The sequence below is a fragment of the Gobio gobio genome (genome assembly GCF_949357685.1).
Source record: "Gobio gobio genome assembly, chromosome: 20".
Classification (NCBI taxonomy): Eukaryota; Metazoa; Chordata; class Actinopteri; order Cypriniformes; family Gobionidae; genus Gobio; species Gobio gobio.
This window is the reverse complement of record NC_137113.1, coordinates 27,274,354-27,296,100: the sequence shown is the minus strand read 5'-3', so window position 1 is coordinate 27,296,100 and position 21,747 is coordinate 27,274,354. Positions and strand designations below refer to the sequence as shown.

General features: G+C 38.7%; 2 protein-coding genes across 2 annotated transcripts; one reads left to right on the top strand and one right to left on the bottom strand.

The window, feature by feature from the left end:
- The first annotated feature begins 17 nt into the window (after nt 1-17).
- Nucleotides 18-11,273, top strand: tmem130 (transmembrane protein 130). The gene is made up of 8 exons (XM_079801071.1): nt 18-73; nt 178-260; nt 348-519; nt 599-741; nt 838-922; nt 1,047-1,249; nt 8,049-8,161; nt 9,536-11,273. The coding sequence occupies exons 1-8, from the start codon at nt 66-68 to the stop codon at nt 9,611-9,613; spliced, it is 885 nt and encodes a 294-aa protein (XP_079657197.1). The 5' UTR covers nt 18-65; the 3' UTR covers nt 9,614-11,273.
- Nucleotides 11,274-12,130: 857 nt separating this feature from the next.
- On the bottom strand, nt 12,131-21,102 carry nptx2b (neuronal pentraxin IIb). The gene is made up of 5 exons (XM_079801070.1): nt 20,487-21,102; nt 18,783-19,002; nt 15,473-15,717; nt 14,119-14,298; nt 12,131-13,873 (listed from the first exon to the last, which is right to left on the bottom strand). Exons 1-5 carry the CDS (start codon nt 20,895-20,897, stop codon nt 13,646-13,648), a joined length of 1,284 nt encoding a protein of 427 aa, XP_079657196.1. The 5' UTR covers nt 20,898-21,102; the 3' UTR covers nt 12,131-13,645.
- Nucleotides 21,103-21,747: the final 645 nt, after the last annotated feature.

The window sequence follows — 21,747 nt, the reverse complement described above, 5'->3', positions numbered from 1 at the left end:
CACAAAAGCTTGAAGGACTCAGTCATACTCTCACAAGTCACAAGCTGTACAGATTTGCAGTCCACATGAACTGGTAAATATAGCTTATAGTTCTATGTAATAGATAAACATTATCTTGGCTAATCATTTATTTATGTTGAATGTTTATATTTTAAACTGTAAACTGATTTCCATCAGGGTCCGGAGTGTTCTGGTTCACACTTTTCTCTCTCTTATTTCCTCTGCTTTTGGGATACCTGAGTTATCCCATCAGTTATCTGGTAAACTGACTAGTCCTCTTTTCCCTTTTGACTTTTGGTTGTCACTGGTGCAGGTTTGGATGTTACATAGTTTCTATTTCACCATAGGAAATGTCAAAGGAAAGATCATTTTTCATCAAATGGAAGGGAATTCAACATACTTGCGGGATAGTGGGAAGCTGGCATCTTGCATACCTACCGTGGTTTCATTTGAGCTGTCTGACCCGAGACATAACCTGGACTCTGTCACATTTATATACACATGGGACTTGGGCAATGGGTAATTATTATTTGGTCGTTAATTTCAATAAAATTTTAATTGCAAAATTGTTTTCTTTACCATTGTCTTTGTTTTTTAGGGAAGTGTGTAAAGGCTCAGAGCCTTTTGTGAAGTATAACTACACCTTACCAGGGAACTACACGTTTAAATTGAGCATTGGAACCAATCCACCCCAACATTCCAGAATGACTGGGCTGTACTCTGTAGATTTGACTGTGTTAGGTGGGTGCATAATAATTTCCGCTTATCATCAGTGTTCTGATTTGATTTATATAGTACCAGTGGGGTTAACATGTCAAAGATTCTTTTGTTTTGAAGATGCTATAAGGAGCATTGAATTGAGAGGACCTTTAATTTATAATGTGGACGAAAGCAGCAGTCTGTCCATTCAAGTTGGAGGAAGGTAAAATGTACTTCAAGAAAGTAAAAAAAAAACCAATAATAATATTTGGAAAGTCAGTTAATTTATTCATATAGTGTTTTAATTCTCAATCATTATTTTTTTCTATTGCATGTGATGTGTGTAGTCCTCCGGCTTGGCTGTGCTGGAGAGTTTTGTCTGATTGCCACACACCCAGTCCAGCTTCCTGCAATTTAGTCAGGCTCTACAGGAACATATTCAATCTGAACTACACCTTCACATCAGTAGGAACCCATTGCTTAGACCTGAGTGTGAGAAATAATATCAGCAACCTCCAGACATCTTACAACATCTATGTGCAGAGCAGCCGTAAGTATGATACAATTATCTACAACCATTTTTATTCATTGTGGAAGTGGAAAATCATTGTTTATATAGTCATATTGTGGCATAATTGGAACATATTGTGGCACAAATGAAAATTCTGTTATCATTGACATTTTCTCACCCTAATGTCGTTCCAAACCTCTATGACTTGTTCCAAACACAAAATGATTTAGCATAATGACCAAGCTTTTCCTTTGCATGCAATGAAAGTGAATGAAGACCAGGGACATTATTAAACATAATTATGACAGATATTTTGTCTGATGAACTGTCCCTTTTAATACATGGAAAGCTGAGCCATGTGAATGAGCATGACCATTAAAAAAAAAAATCACTGTTTGCGTCAGGAAACTGTGTCTGACCACATATGACGCAAAACAGCATGGTCTCCAGAATATACCTTTAGGCCACTGATTGTTCATTCATGATTCATTCATCTTCAGCATGGAGATGTCTGAATTACCTAATAGTACAACATTTTGCAATTCAGGTTTTCAAGAAAGTTTTATGACTTTTAACAGGTTGAAAATTAAAGGGATAGCCCTAAATTGAAAATTATTTACTCACCCTGGTGTTGTTCTAATGCTGTATGCTCTTCTTTCTTTTATGGACCACAAAAGGAAAATAAAAAAATGTCATGCTTGTGCTTGTCCATATAATGAATAGCGTCCAGCTATACCAAGCTTTTTGAAAAAGAAGCAAAAGTATCACAGAATGATGCCTTATATTCCAAGTGTTCTGGGGGTATACAATAGGGTTTAGTGAAAAACAAACCTACATTTTATTAAATTCTTGATCTTGGCTGTAGGTCTTCTCTGCACAGCTGTGCACAATGCCTAGAAAATATAAACGAAAAGAACATTTAAAAAAAATTCTCCTTTTGTGGTCCATCAAAGAAAGGCATACAGCGTTAAAACAACAGCAGAGTGAGTAAATAATGACTTAAGGAGATTCTGACTTGTAAAATGTGTCTATGTCCTCGTAGAACTTGTAATTACATTTACTGAAAGCGATGACTTTTACCACATGACCGCTGTAGATTAATTTAGTCTTTATAGGTGTTGCCTTAGAAACACATAATTATGAGTCTGAGGACATGAACAGCTCCTAGTACAGTGGTCGGAGCTCTCTGAAAATCAGAGTTCAGTTGTAATTACTTAAAGAGCCCCTATTATGGATTATGGATTATTATGTCTGTCATTCTTACAACTTTGATTAAAGATAAGGGATGTAGCAAGATTTGTTTTGCAAATGTTAATGTTTATATCAGCTGGGCTAACGTATGCACTGTTATTGATACAGTTCCCACATGTGCACCGCAATAAATTAGACACACACACACACACACACACACACACACACACACACACACACACACACACACACACACACACACACACACACACACACACACACACACACACACACACACACACACACACACACGTTAATGTTGATTGTGAGGAATTACAGTGAAACACCTCATAATGTACCTCAAACTGAGTAGCATCAAGAGAAACGTCCTGCTCAAGGTTTGGGTTGAATAACTAGTTCTTCCAATGGGCGTCATCGTTACTGTCTTTACAGTGTGTACTGCCGATGAGCTTTAGGAACTGGAAGCCTCCTGACGTAGCTGGAGTTCAGTTATGGTAATGGCCGTTTGTTTCCAAAATACGTGCTGTACTTGGTAGACCAATCACAACAGACTGAGCCATCTGAGCAGAGTAGCTCGTGGAAAGGAGAGATTTAGAGAGACGGATTCATCCATTGAGTCGTTTGAGAATCATTGGGCTTATGGTGGAGCATGGAAGTTAATGGAGAGGTTATCTGGCTGAAGTTGGAGATGAACCGGCGATAGAAGTTGGCAAATCCAAGGAATCTTTGTAACTCTTGGACGGTAGTGGGTAGTGACCAATCTTTAGCTGCTGTAACAAAGAGTCCACTGGAGGCAAGTTGAAGTGATGAACCCAAGTGCAGTTTTATTCAGAAAGTGAACAGATACTAAATAAACTAAGACTTGACTATGAACAGCCTTGACTAGAAACTAACATAAACATGACCATGACCATGACAGACTCACCAACCATGAGGGCTTGAAATACTCAAAGACTAATGACTAACATGACACACCTGTGAACATTAAAGACAATGAACCAATGACAGAACTGAACTAAGAACACATGATTAAAACAACCAATGACAACATGACACAAGAGACTAGGGAATTACATGACAATGGAGCACATGGCAGGATCACAAGACAAACAGGAACACATGACAAAAACCAGGAAACATGACAGTGAACATGAAACAAAACCAAAACACTGGACATTACAGATCCCCCCCCCCCTCCCCCCCTCTAAGGGTGGCTCCCGACGCCCAACAAAAACAAAACAAAACAAAGTCCTGGAAGGTGGTGGAGCAGATGAGGTCGTGGGGGAGGGATGGGCGGAGCTGGGCCGTGGAGCGTGGGCGGACCTGGGCCATGGAGTGCATGAAGCCATGGCAGTGGAGAAGGTTCAGGGGACCATGGCGGTTCAGGCGGCCATGGCGATACAGGCAGTTCAGGGGGCCACAACATTTTTCTTGGGTGGGACCTGGAACCGTCGCTGGACGCTGGTCAGTGGCTGGAGCCATCTCTGGATGCTGGTCAGTGGCTGGAGCCTTCTCTGGATGCTGGTTATGGGCTGGAGCCCTCTCTGGACCCTGGTCATGGGCTGGAGACGTCGCTTGGCTTTGGACGTGGACAGGAGACGGCGCTTGGCTCTGGACGTGGACAGGAGATTCCGCTTGGCTCTGGATGTGGACAGGTGGCGTCGCTGGACTCTGGACGTGGACAGGTGGCGTCGCTGGACTCTGGACGTGGGCAGGCTGTGGCAGGGCAGGCATAACGTGAATGAAATCACGTGTGGTAGGCCTGACGTGAACAAAATCAGGCGTGTCATTGGGGGCATGGAGACACTCTGGTGTGGCGGGTACTGTGGATTGGCAGGGCTCCTCATCCGCCGTTCCCACAGTAAATGAAGAGCCACTCAGCAGAAGGGCATGGCCAATGTATTTTGCCAGTGACCAATTAATTTTCCCCCCAGGTAATTTAAACGGAAGGGTTTCAGAAAGTCCATGGTGAAAAATGTCCTTTAATGCCACATCATTAAAGTCCACCAGGTTTGAAAGTGCACAAAAGTCTGCCACATAATCCTCCAGGGAACAAATCCCGAGGCGTAAACAAAGCAGGTCAACTGCTGGGTTCATGGTACACTCTTAAAAATAAAGGTGCCAGGAAGAACCAAAAAGGGGTTTTCAAGGCGATGCCATAGAAGAACCATTTTTGGTTCCATGAAGAACCGTTTTGTGAAAGGTTCTTTAAAGAACCATTTTTTTCTAACCATTTTATAGTCTAAAGAACCTTTCTACGCTATAAAGTACCTTTTGTGCAATGGAAGGGTTCTTTGGATATTAACGGTTCTTCATGGAACCATACACACTGCCAAAGAACCTTTATTTTTAAGAGTGTAGATGGTCTAGTATTCTGTAACGTAGAGTCCACTGGAGGCAAGTTGAAGTGATGAACACAAGTGCAGTTTTATTGAGCAAGTGAACATATACTAAAAAAACTAAGACTTGACTATGAACAGACTTGACTAGAAACTAACATAAACATGACCATGACAGACTCACCCACAGTGGTTTACAAGAAACAATACTCGACAAGGGAACAAGGCAAACATGAGGGCCTAAATACACAAAGACGAATGACTAAAAAGACACACCTGTGAACAATAAAGAAAATGAACCAATGACAGAACTGAACTAAGAACACATGACTAAAACAACCAATGACAACATGACACAAGAGACTAGGGAGGATGGCAGGATCACATGACAAACAGGAACACATGACAAAAACCAGGAAATATGACAGTGAACATGAACTTGAAACAAAACCAAAACAACAGACATTACAACTGCTTGCACCGTCCTCTGGTCCATCTTCACTCCGTTAGCATCTATGATATAACCTAGAAACTGAATTGATGAGTGGTGAAAGTCACAATTTTCTAGCTGTTCTCTGGTTTTGTTCTCTGAGCTTCTAAAGGACCTGCGTAATGTGGAGACGGTGGTCGGAGGGTGAGTTGGCTAGCCCATACAGCATGACCCGATATTCATAGTGCCCAGTTGATGTGATGAAGGTGGTCTTCCACTCATCTCCCCCTCTGTATCCAGATTAGGTTGGACGAGCTACGCAGGTGAAAATGCGGGAACCTTATAGCATCTTAAGCGTTGCTGGAACCAATGGAAGTGGATACTAATATTTAATGGTTTGTTGATTGAGGGCACGGTAATCGATGCAGGGCTGAACACCTCCCTCCTTTTTTGCAACAAGTAAGAAACTAGACGTGGATGGACGAATGTTTCCCTGGTGCAGAGCTTCCTCCACATACTCTATATGGGATTCTGTTCTGGGATGGACGGTGGATAGATCTTTCCCTTGGGCAAAGGAGCACCTAGCAGCAAGTCGATGGCACAGTCCCAGGATGATGTCAGCATTCTAATCATCCAGCATCATCAATGAAATCTACTCATAGTGTGTACAGCCAATGCAAATAGTTAAAGTAGGTTATGCGGTTATGAACAATGGGTTATAAGGCCTTTTCCAAGGCCCATGATAGAATGGACAGTTAGGTTGGCAGGGGATTTTCATGAGGTTAAGATGGCTGAACCGGATTTGGACAGCATTTGGACAGAACTCACTGTGAGGGGGCCTGACTGTAGAGGTAGGTAGGAGATTCCTTTCTGCAATACAAACACAGGTGGTTTTGGATGTGACGCTGACATTCAGATTGTGATAGGTGGAAGGAATCGATTTGCATGGGTTCAGTGGCTGGTGCTGGTGGTGACTGGCCTGAGAATTCTGGCGGGGATTGCTGGGCGAATAATAGGCATTCGTGCATTGTAAGATGCGAATGGATCGCTGAATGAGATTCTCAAGACAGATGACGTCATTGTAATTCACGAGTTCACACTTACAAATAAGTTGGATAGAGTAAAGTAGTATGTGTATTTGGTGTGCTGTCCGAGGAGAGGGCTCCGAGCTCGGTATCTTGGCCCGAACCCAGAGTACTCCCCCCGTATTTCTGGATAGGAAAGTAACCAGGTGAGTGTGAGGAGACAAGGTGGTGGAGGGATGCTGAAAACTGTCGAGGAACATAGGTGAGTTGACAGTATATTTATATAAGTCTCCACTCATGCTGATTGGGTAGACATGTTGATTACAGATTGCTGACTGCTGGTTGGAATGACGTGATGATTGGATAGATCATTTCAATGTGTTCCTCCTGAACTTTGTTAATAAAACATCATATAGTGAGTTGCAGCCGCAGTGCGGGGGAAAGTCTGATGGTAAAATCGATGATAAGTGCAGCTTCATTCCATCCACTTGCCACTGCAAGGGTATGGAATTTCTGGGCATACTCAGAAGATTTACCTTGACAAAGTTTGTATAGTTGGTAATGCACTGAGATCTTGTTAGCTGACTGACCAAAAACTTCCCTGAAATGAGTCATGAATGCATAGAGGGAGCGTGCGATTGGATTAGCTTGATCCCATAAGGTTTTCGCCCACTGCAACACACGGCCAAACAGCAGAGAGATAATGTATGTGATCTTTGCTCTGTCGGTGGTTAATCGCTGCGGCTGCATTTCAAACAGGAGTGAGCATTGAAGTAGAAAGCAGCTGCAGCTGCTTCTTGCAGCTGTATCTTGCTCTCTCATCGCCAATGAAATTTTCACTCGGAACACATTTCATACAGATTCTCTCTGATCGCGTCTTTGATAATTCACACTGCGGGTTGCCTATGATTTCAGGCATTTTGTCGGGGATTTCGTAAAACCTGTCCGCGACTCAAAATCGGGGCTAAAATCGGGCAGTGTGAACTCGGCGTAAGTCAGACACTTGTAAACGTGATCAGACAAGACAATAGAACCACGGTGTACACAGGTTATATGGGAGTTCTCAATGACAGGGGCATGTGGTTCATATTCCAGGGACTGGGAATGAGAGGTATGAGCTGAGGAATCTGGTGCTGACATAGAGGATGAGTTTGTGACAGCTTGATATCCCACAATCCTGTGTTTTCTATTATCACTGTATTTTGCTGTAGATCATTAAACCCTTACGGTTCCTCAGAAGTCTGTCCAATATCAGTTTTGTGATGTAGGCCTACCTGTATGCACAAACGCTGCCTACAAAGTCATGGTAGCGAGACAAAAAGTAAGCTGCTTATGATTTCGGATGCAGCCAATGAATCTGCTGAGGTCATGTGGTATAGTCATGCATGTGGTACAACAAGTCAGAGCTCTCCGAAAATTCTGAGTTTACAAGTTGTAATTACAAGTTTTACGAGGACGTGAATGCATTTGACAATCTCGTAATTAAGGTAATTCCGACATGGCGTGAACGCACATCCGGTTTTATGATTGGATCATTGAATAACACTGATTCATTCAGTTTTGAAACGCTTGTGTTGGTTGGAAACATGTTCATTCTGAGTCAAATTCTTTAACTTTGTTTAGAACTTATATTGTGTCTAAAATGTAAGTTACAAAATATTAGCTTCATGATTATTTGACAGTTTGCTGTATAAAAGTAATATCACTATTGACTATGATGTTGGCTGAATAGGCTGTGACTCAGCCATCTGGTTCCATTTACCGCTAATCATTGTATGCTATATTTTTGTGTTATACATTCAATCTCACATGTAAATATATTTTCCCCTCAGATGTGAGTCTTATCTTCATTTTGCCCTGCGCTGCAGTGATTGTTGCTACCCTCATATTCATCTCTGTCTCCGTATGTCGTCCAAAGCAGCAATCCCTCATATCTAAAGCACCGGTGAGTGATTCACATCAGGAAAGAGAATAAGAACAGAGAATAATGTAACAAATGTATTCTTTAGGATAAACCCCTTGAGAAGCATCATCTCATTTTCAAGGGAGTCCTAATAAAGCAAAGATGTTTTTATAGAAATAGATTTAACTAAAGGGATAGTTCACCCAAAAAAGAAAATTCTGTCATAGTCTACTCACCCTTAGGTTGTTCCAATCCTGAATGAATTTCTTTGTTCTGTTGAACACAAAGGGAGATATTTTAAAGAATGTGGGAAACTGAACAGTGCTGGGGCACCATTGACTTCCATAGTATTTTTCCATAGTGTCCCAAACCGGCCTGGTTACAAAGTTTCTTACAAAAATATATTCCTGTGTGTTCAGAAGAACAAAGAAATGAATGCAGGTTTGGAACAACATGAGGGTGAGTAAATGATGACAGAATTTCATTTTTGGATGAACTATCCTTTTAAGTGTAACATTCAGGTTTGTCCACTAGAGGATGACATGTACCACAAAATATTTAAGCTTTTGTTAGAAGATGCTTTTGAATATCTGTATCCTGCTTGTATCCTTCAAGTAACAAGTCCATGCTTCTTCCTTTCTTTTATGGAGGTGAAGTAGTATAATGTATTGTCTTAAAAGTAAGTAAAGTAAATATTTATTTTAAATATATTTATTTTTGAGTTAAATATTTATTTTAAAGCATTTTAAACATTTCTGTCCCCTAGGAGATTTGAAAGAATATTTATACATTGATGTAGTTTAAAAGGTTAGATTAAATAGTTGTTGTTTTTCTCTATTACCTAATTAGTTTAAATAAATGTTAAGAAATAATTAAGACAGTCAACACCCTTGACTAACTTCTAGTTGTTCAGACTAGTTCTTAAAAGAATAGATCATTTTCATATTCTAAAGAACCTCTTTCCTCTATAAAGAACCTTTCGTGCAATGGAAAGGTTCCTTGGAAATTAAGTATTTTTTTGTAGAACCATTGTTGGCAATAAAGAACCTTTATTTTTAAGAGTGCAAGACACAGTCTTAACATAGTGTCTGTTTATGCAACTGCCAGGGAAAAAAATCTAATTTACACTTTTCATTAGAACTCATTTAATAAGAATCATATTTTCATATTTAAAAAATATATATATAATCATATTTTTATTTTATTTTTATTATTATTTTATAATTTTCCAATAAAGTTTTTTGTTATGCAGGTCAGGAAATAAAAAGTGACAGTGAGCACAGCCAAAACAGCAGAGTGACAGTTTAATTATAAGATTTTTATATCAGATTATATACAGTATATATGCTCTGAAAGTAGATTTAGTTGTCGTTAGCAAATATAATAAGTGTATTTTTTCTCTTTTTGTCTGTGCAGGTGGCAGATATGAATTATCTCTCCTTCACAGACATCGAGCTGCGTGTCAAGGATGCAACCATCCCTTTAATGGGGTAATTCTCCTGCTTCTAAGACAAATGAAGCCCTACCCCTTCTTCATCAGCCAGGGGCTTCCCACAACACCCAACCCTGTTAGTCTCACTGTGACCCCCCTCGGTCAACATTACACTTGAAGTATTCCTTTCAATACATCTATTTACATTTGAAGCTAAGAGAAAGGTAGTTATAGACTCACCATCCTATGAATCGACACAATACAGAATCCATGAAAGCTTTTCGTCTGAATCACTCTTCTGTGTCTATGCGAACTCAACTCACTAATTCTCCTTCCTGTTTTCTCTGCTCTTTTAGTTCATACTTGAGTGGGTTTCAAGGTTTCACTTTATGAAGGTTCCATTTGTTAATGTAAAACTCCTCGAGATCCTAATGGATGTTGACACTGGTGATGAACCTTTTAAAGTAGGAAAGTACATGAGGTTAGAGGGATTGCATGCAGTTCAACAAGCTTGCCTTGGAATATTGTTACAATTTTAAACCTGACCCAAATGTACCCAACACACCGCTGTATAGCACGATCATATTTCTTTGCGAGTGATTATGAGGGAGAGTTTCCTTGTATAAGACCTAGAGCTCTTTCTGTTGAAATGAATGGGTCTGACCTGTATATTCCTGCTGTGATGATCAATGACATTTGCCATCTGCACTGTGAGGTACCAGGAAGACAAGAATTACAGCTCCACAAGGGACTGCAAAATACCTCTCTAGGTCAAAGGCTACAGATGAGCTATGCATCATACATCTAGTAATAACCGTGCCCTTCAACTCAAAAGTAGCTGAGGCATTATTCTTGCCCTTGGAAGTGTTACGGGAGTCATATGTATGTGGAAGGACTTGAATATGTTTCTTTACAAAAGTTTAGCAAAGATTTGTCTCCGTTTAGGAAACAGTCAACCAATTCAAATACAACCTGTCACCTACACACTGATTTATCATAACTTACACTACCGTTCAAAAGTTTAGGGTCAGTAAGATTTTTTAATATTTTTGAAAGAAGATGTTCACAAAGGCTTTATTTATTGGAATACAGTAATACAGTAATACATTGAAAGCACTCATATACTATTTTAAATAACTTTTCAATATTTTAAAATGTAATTTATTCCTGTGATGGCAACGCTGAATTTTCAGCAGCCATTCTTCCTTCAGTCTTTAGTGTCACATGATCCTTCAAAAATCATTCTAGTATGCTGTTTTGTTAAAAAGGTTGAAACAGATTTTTTTTTTTTCAGGATTGTCTGATTAATAGAAAGTAATAGAAAGAAATATTGAATATTTTGTAACATTATAAATGTCTTTCACTTTTGATCAATTTAATGCATCTTTGCTGAATATAAGTATTAATTTCTTTTTTTTATTTGAACAAGAGTGTAATTATCTAGGTATGCTGTATTTTAGGAAATTAGACCATTTTGTAATGCTTTTGTAATAGATCTAGCTATTGGAGATAATAAACTCAAATCAATAAATTCAAACCTTTGATTTTACTTTTTTTTTTTTTTTAATTAAGGTGCTTCTAACATTAATTGTTTTGTATTGTTAATAATGTTTGATTGAATTAGGTTTTAAACAGCTGCAACTTTGAGACCTATAATTAAATTCAATAAACAGTGTCCATTTATGTTATTCTTATAGTGACAACAATAAACTGTGCCTCATGAAAAAAAAACATTCATAATCTTTTGAAATTATTATTATACTTTTAGCAGTAATGTTTTAAATGATCAAATTATGTGTTTATAAATCTGAACAAATACTAAATGCATCACTCTCCCTTACTCAGATTAATGCTGTTTTGCCAATTCTAAATCACACAGCCAGTATAATCCATTATCTACTTTCCCTTCAAAGCTCATAATGTTGATGTGTGACTGAAATGCATTTGGCAGAGCATGAGTATAAAAAAATCTTTAAATGTTAATTATCTCAGGGATGTGAGCTGTGAGGAAGCTGGAGATTTTCTCTCCCTTGGTGAAGGTCACTGATGCAGCTGTTTTATAGAACCCAGAGACCTTCTCAACATCCCCGGCTAAATATTGTATGCGCTGACCTCTAACACCACCCACCACTTTTATTGTTATGTCCACCTCTCTAAAGGTCATTTTCTTTTTTTTAAATAGTTTTGTTTGTGCAGTCTTGTGAAATGTCCCTCTGTGACACAAGCTTTGGCTTGGGACTGATCTCATCCCTTAAGACAGGCTAATGCCCTCTGAGCCACCTGTCCATCAGAACAGTGTGATTACATGCTCTCTTTCCACATTTTGACCTCAACCACAGTTATATCTACTGAGGTTACATTCAGAAAATAGTTATATCTCATTATAGTACTTTTCTACAGTATTTTTGGGTAAATTTGGTTAAAAAAAAACTTAAAACAAATTTACCCTTTCCACAAACAAGCAGGGCAAATGAACAATATCTGTAAGAAAGTTACTGCCTATTACACTATTATATTTATTATTATTGGTGCTGAAAAAACAGACTAAACCATAATAGAAAATATTGCAGAAGAACAAAAAGATTTCAATGCTAACTTTATTTTTCATTGGCAATTACAGGTTAGCAGTGTCGAGCAAACCTTGAATAATTGGCACAGTAAACAAAAAAGGCTTTTCATTAAACAAAATATGGGTATCTTGACATTGCATAACAAACAAAACAACACTAAATTACATATCTGATATAAAAGCAGGGTATAAAAATATGATCATATATTCAAAGAAACGGGCCTTGCAACATAATTCACAGTTCATTCATTGTCTTCAAAATATCTGACAGTTAAAGCATTTATAATCTTCCATGGGTAATTCACTCTTTTAAATATAGATATGTGTTTATAAGAACCTGTGACAGGTTTTAAAAAGATTGATGGCGCTTTAACCACATTTTTTGCTCTGATGGGTTGCGCTAATGCTAAACAGGCTAAAGGTGCCTACTTTAAAAGTGATCTCCCTCACCAAAGTCACCAAATTTTAGACTTTTGACTTGTACAGTACAAAATCTTCCTTATGTGGCCTTGTTCTTCAAATCAAAAACAGCTATGTAATGACTTTTGTGACTTAGGCTCCTTAAGGGCAACTATGCAAACTCAAAGAGGACATGGAAAGATGTGAGAACTCCCTTTACTATATAAAATGTGAAAGCATTTGCTGTGTTCATGCCATGTCACAATTACTAGATGATAACCACGAACGTTCTACTTTGAGCTGTTTATGTCCTCAAACTCAGGATTATGTTTTTCTGTGGCAGCACTATTAACGGCAAAAAGAATGTGTAATTTTAGTAATCAATCGTCAAAAACCTAATACAACAAGTAATGCAAATGCCTTATTAAACGTATAGTTTATTTAGCAGGGCATTAGATAGTTATTCTATGCTAACGCTGTGCTAGCTACATTAAACTGTCTTGTATGTTTTTCGTTTGTCTTTATTTACAGATTATTCTTGCATTATTTAGATATTAACAGTCAATTATAGGAATTATTAAACAGAAATATTACAAAATAACTGCTTAGTAACATTTTGCTGCTAAAGCAGCTGCCATTTTGAGTGCTTCCACATGATGAGTTTTAAAAATCATAGTTTACGAGTTGCAACTACAAGTTCTACAAGAAAGTTGTTATCTCGTAATTCCAGTAATTCCAACATGCCATGAACGCAGCTATATAACAGGATAAGCATGTGTGTGTGTGTACTTTTCTGTACACCGACAAGGTGACATGGTAATGTACCATGGAGTATCATGTAAATACATAGTACATAATGATCATTCAGTTACATGGTAGTTATCAGAGTAGTACCATCTGATACAATACTTTCTGTAATGCCAATATCCTTTAGCCTCAAATATGTCAACTGAAAGGTTACATTTATCTGTATGTTGTAATCTGTCCAAGAATATTTATATATTGTTGATATAGTTAGGTTGATTTTTTTTAAAAACTTTGCTACTTCTTGTTTTGAGTGATGAAGATAAATCTTTTTTGAGGATGAAAAGGATATCATATCGCTCGCTATTGTCCACAAACACTTTTAATTGTCAAATAGCCGGTCTTCACATAGCTCCAGCGGCCACTTTGAGGCTCCACCAAACACCTCAATGTTACTATCTGTCCAGGCCACCACATTCCCAGGGATGTAGGAAGAGCAGTTTGACATGGCAATGATATCCGTTGAGCGCAGGACCCGATCCCAGATGTTAAAGTGGCTCAGCTCCCCCACAAAGGCCTGGGTGGCATCAAAGCGACCCCCTACTACATCCTGTTGAGGCCATAAACGACAGGCCTCGTTAAGACAACAACAATATCCCCTTTTATTCACTCTTAGAGCATGTGCATGCTAACTCTACGACATTGTTTGCTGTCTGAGGTCAAGTTTTATTTAAAATGTAAATTTCATGAGTCAGTAACACTATTGTGCAGGGATGGCATAATATTACAGTTACAGTGTGACTGTGTCTGGGATTGCAGCAGAAACTGCTGTATCAGCTCTGCTTCTGTTCTCACCTGCTCTTGGCCCAAGATGAGGACTCCTCCGGGCTTGATAGGGTGCCAGGGGGCCAGATTGTCGCCTGAACCCAATCTTTGGCCATCCTGGTAGGCTTCCCAAAGCCCATCCCTGGTAGTCCAAGTGATGCAGACATGGTGCCACCTCCCATCGCTCAGTGATAGAGGTAGTTGCGTCACCTATTTGACAACAAGAGGTATTAAAACATAGTTTATCAATATTATTTTCTTTCTTTCATTAAACACAAAGTGAAATCTTAAGTTTTCCACACAAGGGAAATGGATGGTGATTTATACTGCCGAGATCTGTCATCATTTACTAAACTTATGTCGTTCTTCTGCAGAACACAAAAAATACAGACTCACTTTATATTGGGTGGCCTTAACTACTATGTACTAACATTTAAATTAATCATTTGTTACAATGCACTTATTGTGTACATACATGTTCTTACATTAAAAAAATTACCTGCATGTAATTACACCTGTAATTAGTTACATTTATAATTACACTGTTGACACTTCCCTTACACCTAACCCTAGCCTTAAACTTACCCATACCACCACACCTGTCCCTTACTTTACCCCTATCCCACCTCAAAATCACCAAAAATGTTTTGCAATACAATTTGAGCACAATTTTTTTATGTAAGTGCATAGTAGTTAAGGCCACCTAATATAAAGTGGGACCAAAATATATTTTGAAGACTGTTTGCAACCAGACCTTTTTGGTTTTTATCAATTTTTTCAAAATATTTTTAAAATGTTTTACAGAAGAAAGAAAGTCATACAGGGCGATGCCAATAGGGTGAGTAAATGATGACGATGACGGTGAACTATCCCTTTAAGTCATTGTACACTTATAATCTTCCTCTACGCTCAGTAGTGCTTTTAAAACTTTCCATGTCACGTTCCCAGGTCACGTGACCTCCTTGTGCAACACATCTTAGACGGTATATTTTTACACAATTGGGAATGGGATTTCAAAACTGCAGTGAATAGAACGATTAACATTGAAATATTATTTTAATTTGAATAATCTTTTTTTAACTAAGCTCATTTGGCTTCAGAATAATATAGTCATATGGACAACTTTTATGATACTTTTTATGCTGCTTTTTCTTTTTTTGGAGCTTGGCGATATAAAATCTTTTGTGTTTTACAGGAAAACAAAATAATGATGAATGAGCAAATGATACTCATTGTAAAGAAGTATGAAAGGCATTTCTATTTTACTAAACACATTTTCTTATACACTTATCTATGCTGATAATTAAATGATGATTAATAAACTGCAATTGTCCTCATAACATTCAATTCCAAACTTTCTTTTCTTAATACATTGTTTCTTTACCTTGTCATTGATGAGCAGTTCTATGGGGTTATGGCCCCATTCGATCAGTACGATCTCATTTGCCTGTCCAGGCACTCCGTAGGAAAATGGTGTTCCAATGCCAGGGCTTGAACCGGACTTGAGCCACATGCAGACAGTGAAGGCGTACATTTCTGGTAGGCTTTTCTTTACTTGTCCAAAAAGGTAATTTGTGCGAAGAGGAAGAGAAATCTTGAAATTCTCTGGTGATTTGAATCCACCTCCACCTAAAGCCAAAAAGTGTGATTTATGATTGTATCATCTCTGGAATAATGCAGATATATGCTGACGGACCACAAAACAACCTAATTATCCCCTCAGGTCAAACTCTTTCAAATCAAACATTAAGAAAAATAATGTGGACAGATCAGGACTAGAATTTAATGTAGAGGAAACCAAGAAGCAAACTGTAACACTATAGCAGATAATGTGGGAATATATACACTGATCAGGCGTAACATTATGAAGGTTCCTAATATTGTGTTGGTCCCCCTTTTGCTGCCAAAACAGCCCTGACCCGTCGAGGCATGGACTCAGCTAGACCCCTGAAGGTGTGCTGTGGTATCTGGCACCAAGATGTAAGCAGCAGATCCTTTAAGTCCTGTAAGTTGCGAAGTGGGGCCTTCATGGATCGGACTTGTTTGTTCAGCCTATCCCACAAATTTCATGAAAAAAACTGTGCTTTATCAAGGTTCTGTTGCGGTTCCAATAAACATACGAAAGAGTAAAAGCACATGTATTTAGAAGACATTGTAAAGATATGCTTACAAATATGTAGATATATGTTGTATGTTTGATGCGCTGCTACTGCTAAGATGTATAGTTTGATGATTTTATTAGTGTAATTGTATTTTATTTTATTTGTATGTTTTTTGTCTTGTATGACTGTGTGGAACCCCAGGAAGATTAGCAACCACTTTGTGGAAGCTAATGGGGATCCGAATAAAGATGCTCAATGGGATTGAGATCTGGGGAATTTGGAGGCCAAGTCAACACCTCAAACTCGTTGTTGTGTTTCTTAAACCATTCCTGAACCATTTTTGCTTTGTGGCAGCCACCAGGGAATACCATTTCCATCAGCCTCCCAAAGCATCACACTGCCTCCGCCGCCCTGCCTTCTTCCCATAGTGCATCCTTGGGCCATGTGTTCCTCAGGTAAGCGAAACACACACGCACCCGGCCATCCACGTGATGTAAAAGAAAACGTGATTCATCAGACCAGGCCACCTTCTTCCATTGCTCCATGCAGGGCCGTTTTTAGGCATAGGAGAACTAGGCGGTCGCCTAGGGCGCCATCAGCTAAAGGGGCGGCAATGGACGCATATCAGGGGAGTGTGTAAAGGGTGTCAAGGCCACCCTGAAATATGATTGCCACCCCCACTGGTTCCCCTAACACAGGGGTAGGCAAGTTCGGTCCTAGAGAGCCGCTGTCCTGCAGAGTTTGACTCCAACCCTGAAAAACCCTCACCTGTCTGTAGCTTTAGTAATCCTGAAGACACTGATGAGCTTGTTCAGGTGTGTTTGATTAGGGTTGGAACTAAAATCTGCAGGACAGCGGCTCTCTAGGACTGAACTTGCCTACCCCTGCCCTAACACTATTGGATCAGAGTACTGTCAATTACTGTCTGAATGTTGCATGTAAAGTTTGCATATAGAGCGCTCAACACCATTTGATCAAAGAGCTCGGTCAAAGCTTTGGCAAGGTAACGCTTTTTTTAACAACACAATAAGGCTAAATTCAAAGGCCAATTAAAAAAACAGGTACAATAAAAAGTGCACAAATCTGTATTTTGTTAGGGCCGTATTTGTGGCAGTCGAGAAATCACGCTGTGAAATGGGCAGATAGTGTAATATTGCTCGGTGTGTATTATAGAGGCAAGATGTAGGCTAACCTCACTCACTTTAGCATTTCATGATATCATTATATTTAGACTCTATTAAGCTTTCTTCTCTTACTTACACCTCCAAAAGGTGTGTGTTTTTGCGCTAATGCATTGTTTAATGATCAGTGTGTAATTGTCCCATATAAAACTTCAACGGCTAATTAAAAAATAGTATAATAAAATGTGCTAATTCACAATATTTATTATCCTTTATTAAACTGCTTTGTCGAATTTAATGCATCTTTACGGATGGTGTTGAAAGCTGAATCGCTTCATGCAGTTCTAATAGTGTCTACAGGGCATAGCGTTGCGTTATTTAAAGGGGAAGTTCAAGCGTCAATGAGAAACAAAGACCACACTGAATCCATATTTATTCTTGTTACTTTCATGTGACTGGAACAGCTTTTATACGTAGTTTCCAAATTGTATTTGTATATATTTGTTAATAAGGATTACAGTTCCAAAATGGTATGTATGTATGTATTTGTTAATAAGGATTAAAATTAATACCAGTTATACCATGTTGCTTTTTAAGATTTGGCTGGGGGGTGCCAATAAGGTTTTTGCCTAGGGCGTCAAAATGGCTAGAAACGGCCCTGGCTCCATGCCCACTGTTCACCCTTTCGGCGGTGGATAGGGGTCAGCATGGGCACCCTGACTGGTCTACGGCTATGCAGCCCTATACATAACAAACTGTGATGCACTGTGTATTCTGACTCCTTTCTATCAGAACCAGCATTCATTTCTTGAGCAATTTGAGCTACAGTAGCTCGCCTGTTTGATCGGACCACACTGGCCAGCCTTCGCTCCCCACGTGCATCATTGACCCTGTCGCCGGTTCACCACTGTTCCTTCCTTGGACCACTTTTGATAGATAATGACCACTGCAGACTGGGCACACCCCACAAGAGCGGCAGTTTTGGAGATGCTCTGACCCAGTCGTTTAGCCATCACAATTTGGCCCTTGTCAAACTCGATAAAAACCTTATGCTTCCCCATTTTTCCTGCTTCTAACACATCAACTTTGAGGACAAAATGTTTACTTTCTGCCTAATATACCCCCCCACTACCCCCCCCCCCCCCCCCCACTAACAGGTGCCATGATGAAGAGATAATCGGTGTTATTCACTTCACCTGTCATAATGTTACTTATGCCTGATTGGTGTATATATCGGATAGGACAGTGTAGTCGAGGATCAGACAGGAAAGCATGGAGCACTGGAACTCAACCTGGGAATAGAACTCTGATCACCAGATATATGCCCACAAGGCTCAGCTCTGACAAATATGGGAATATTTTAGCCAATTTTGAAGCACATAGTGCTACACAGTTACAAACATTCTAAATAAAATGTTACAACACTTTTCAGTCTCCTGTATTTTGGAAAGAAGAATAACTAGAAGCAGACCTTTCTCTAGTTCAGAGATCCTATTCATGAGAGAGTTGAGGGTACTGTCCGTGCGCTGCCGATGAGCGACTGTCTCATTATATAGCTGGGACTTCTCTTCCTCTAGCTCATTGACCTTCTTCAGCAGTTGATTCTCCAGGTCCTCCAGTCTACGCTGCAGTAGATTTCTCAGCTCATTAGGGAAGGAGGCACCAGAGACATTGGCTCGCATTTGCTGTTGCTTTGGAAAGAAATGACAAAAAACGACAAGCATTGGATTCCTAAACATAGCTGACAGAATTGAACAAAGGCTTTTTCTTAGCTTGATAGAACCTATTCCATTCTGAACTAAGAATATTACAAAGTAGGCCTAAAACATAATCCAGTTCTCTCTTTTTTTGCAAGTATTTTTTTCAAGAAGATGATAATATTTTTCCATTCACAAATCAATTTTAGGTTTCAAGCTTCTTCTTTAACACCTGAAAATATTTGTACTGATTCTAAGAAGTCAAAGAAAGCAATGTCATTCTTGAAAAAAATATCATATTCTGCTTTGTAATCTCACTAATTTTTTTTTCTTAAAATCATTTAAATGCTAATGATAATTACAAAAGAGCTCAACTAATATTCCTCTTTTCATTTTTTTTTAAACAGTAAGATGTTTTCATGGCCAAACCCTTTACATTTGTAGCATCTCTGAAAAGCCAAGAATGTATTATTGAAGATACGCCACAGGATAAATAAAAATAAACAATAAAAACATATAGATACATTTCAGGTGAATACACAAAAAATAATTGTTAGGTGTCGTGAGTATTTATCTGTATGGTTAAGGATTTTTTAATGACACAGGCACACTCTAAAAAGAGCTAACCTGCTCTGCAATTGCTACCTTAAAGAGCTACTTCTACCTGATTTCATTAGCTTTGTTGATATAAATTAATCTTGGTTAATTATATGTTGGTTCAGTGATGATAAATAACATTTTTAATAACTTGAATAAAACCAGTTAATTTATATGTAACCATTAATACCATAACCCTCAAGTTGTTCCAAACCTGTATGAATTTCTTTCTTCTGCTGAACACAAACAAATATATGTTGAAGAATATAGGGAACTAAACGGTTGATGGGCCCCATTGACTTCCATAGTAGGGAAAAAATACTATGGAAGTCAATGGGGTCCATCAACTGTTTGGCTACCAACATTCTTGAAAGTATCTTCTTTTGTGTTCAGCAGAACAAAGAAATTCATACAGGTTTGGAACAACTTGAGGGTGATGACAGCATTTTCATTTTTGGGTGAACTATTCATTTAAGCAATTAACCCTAAAACACTAACTAAATTAACTTCCACAAACTAGTTTGTTAACAAAAACTCATTCAGTGCCAGATGGGAAGAAAGAAAAATACAGGATGCATCATGCAATGCAATCCATCATTTCACACAGACAGATTAACACCTGACATTTAAGTGGCGCTGACACATTCCAGACGTTTTGTCGCTTGGGGCATCATAAGTAACTTTGCCATTTGTGGTTAAGAGTTAGAGACGTACTAACTAATGAGATAATCCCTGTAAATCTTTAACGCCTCCGCGTAATTACCAAAATAGTCGTGGCAGAGAAACATCCAGCACAACTGTTTTTAGTCATGTAATCTGTTTACTTACACATGTAGAACACTTCAAAGCGTCAAACTTATCTGAAATAATGTCTTTCTTACCTCTAAGTTTTCCAGTCGATCCTTCAGACCCTGCATGATCTTTCCAAGAACGTCAATGGTGTCATCTTTAGGCACATCATCCATTGTGTCCTTATTCAGTTTCCTAAATGTCTCGGAGTCAGACTCGCATCGTGACAGTTTAGACGTCAGCTCTTTAATCGTTCCTAACTGGTTGACAATTGTCTCCTTCTGTTGTAAAATTGTCTCGCGAAGTTGCATGACCGTGTTTCTCAGTTCCTCCTCTTGAACCGATGAGCTTTGAACAGGCAGAGACTGCACGGGGCAACTTGTATCCTTGTCAATGGGGACAACAGTACATAGAAAACGCTCACCTTTTTCATTTTGTCCATAGACAACTTTTACACACGTCAGTGCATAGACGCATATGAGTCCGGCGACCAGATGAAGCATTTTGTTGCGATGTAACAGGCGCGCGTGGAGGTTTTAACAATCTGTATGCGAATGTATTGTGTTGAATCCCAAAACTTACCTCAAACTACACAGCGCGTAAAAGATTTCCATCGGTGGATATTAGTGATGATCCTTGCCCTTTGAACTACTGACTCCGGCTTCTCGCGCTACTGCTGCTGACAAGAAGAGCGACACAGTCGACAATGAACTTCAGCGATTGGAGGAATCGGATTGGCTGTAGTATTAACGTCACTAGACCTTGTCGCTATAAAATCACCTTCCTAAAAAAATCAAGTAGCTTTAATCCAACATGACAACGAGAGAGTTTCTTATCAAAGGGTACATATCTCTCCAAAAGTCCTCTTTAATCTGTGGCCAGTAGCAAAGTTATAGGCCTAAATCTATTTAACACATGGATTATTTGAGTAGCCTATTACTTAGTGCCTTGGATAATAAACTATATAACCTTTAAGATTTGGGGATTTTACATTGTATTTATAGGTGAGTGGATTGTTTTAACATCTATCATGTTGATATAGCCTAATATGTGAATATTATAAATTGCTTGTCTATTTTAAATTAAAGTAGCCTAGGTTCATTTTATGCTCTAAACTGTTTAAATTATTGTCACATTATAGACTACATAAAGTGGCATTGTTGTTGTAAAACTAATTGAAAACATGGACATTTAACATTTTGTGCATGAATTAACTGCAGTAATAAAATTATGTAATATAATAATTACCATCTTCCATCACCACCCCACTGAAAACAACTATTAAAAAAAAATAAAATACATAAAAAATAAAATGCATTTCTCTCTCTCCACCCCATGGCTTCTTGTCTGATC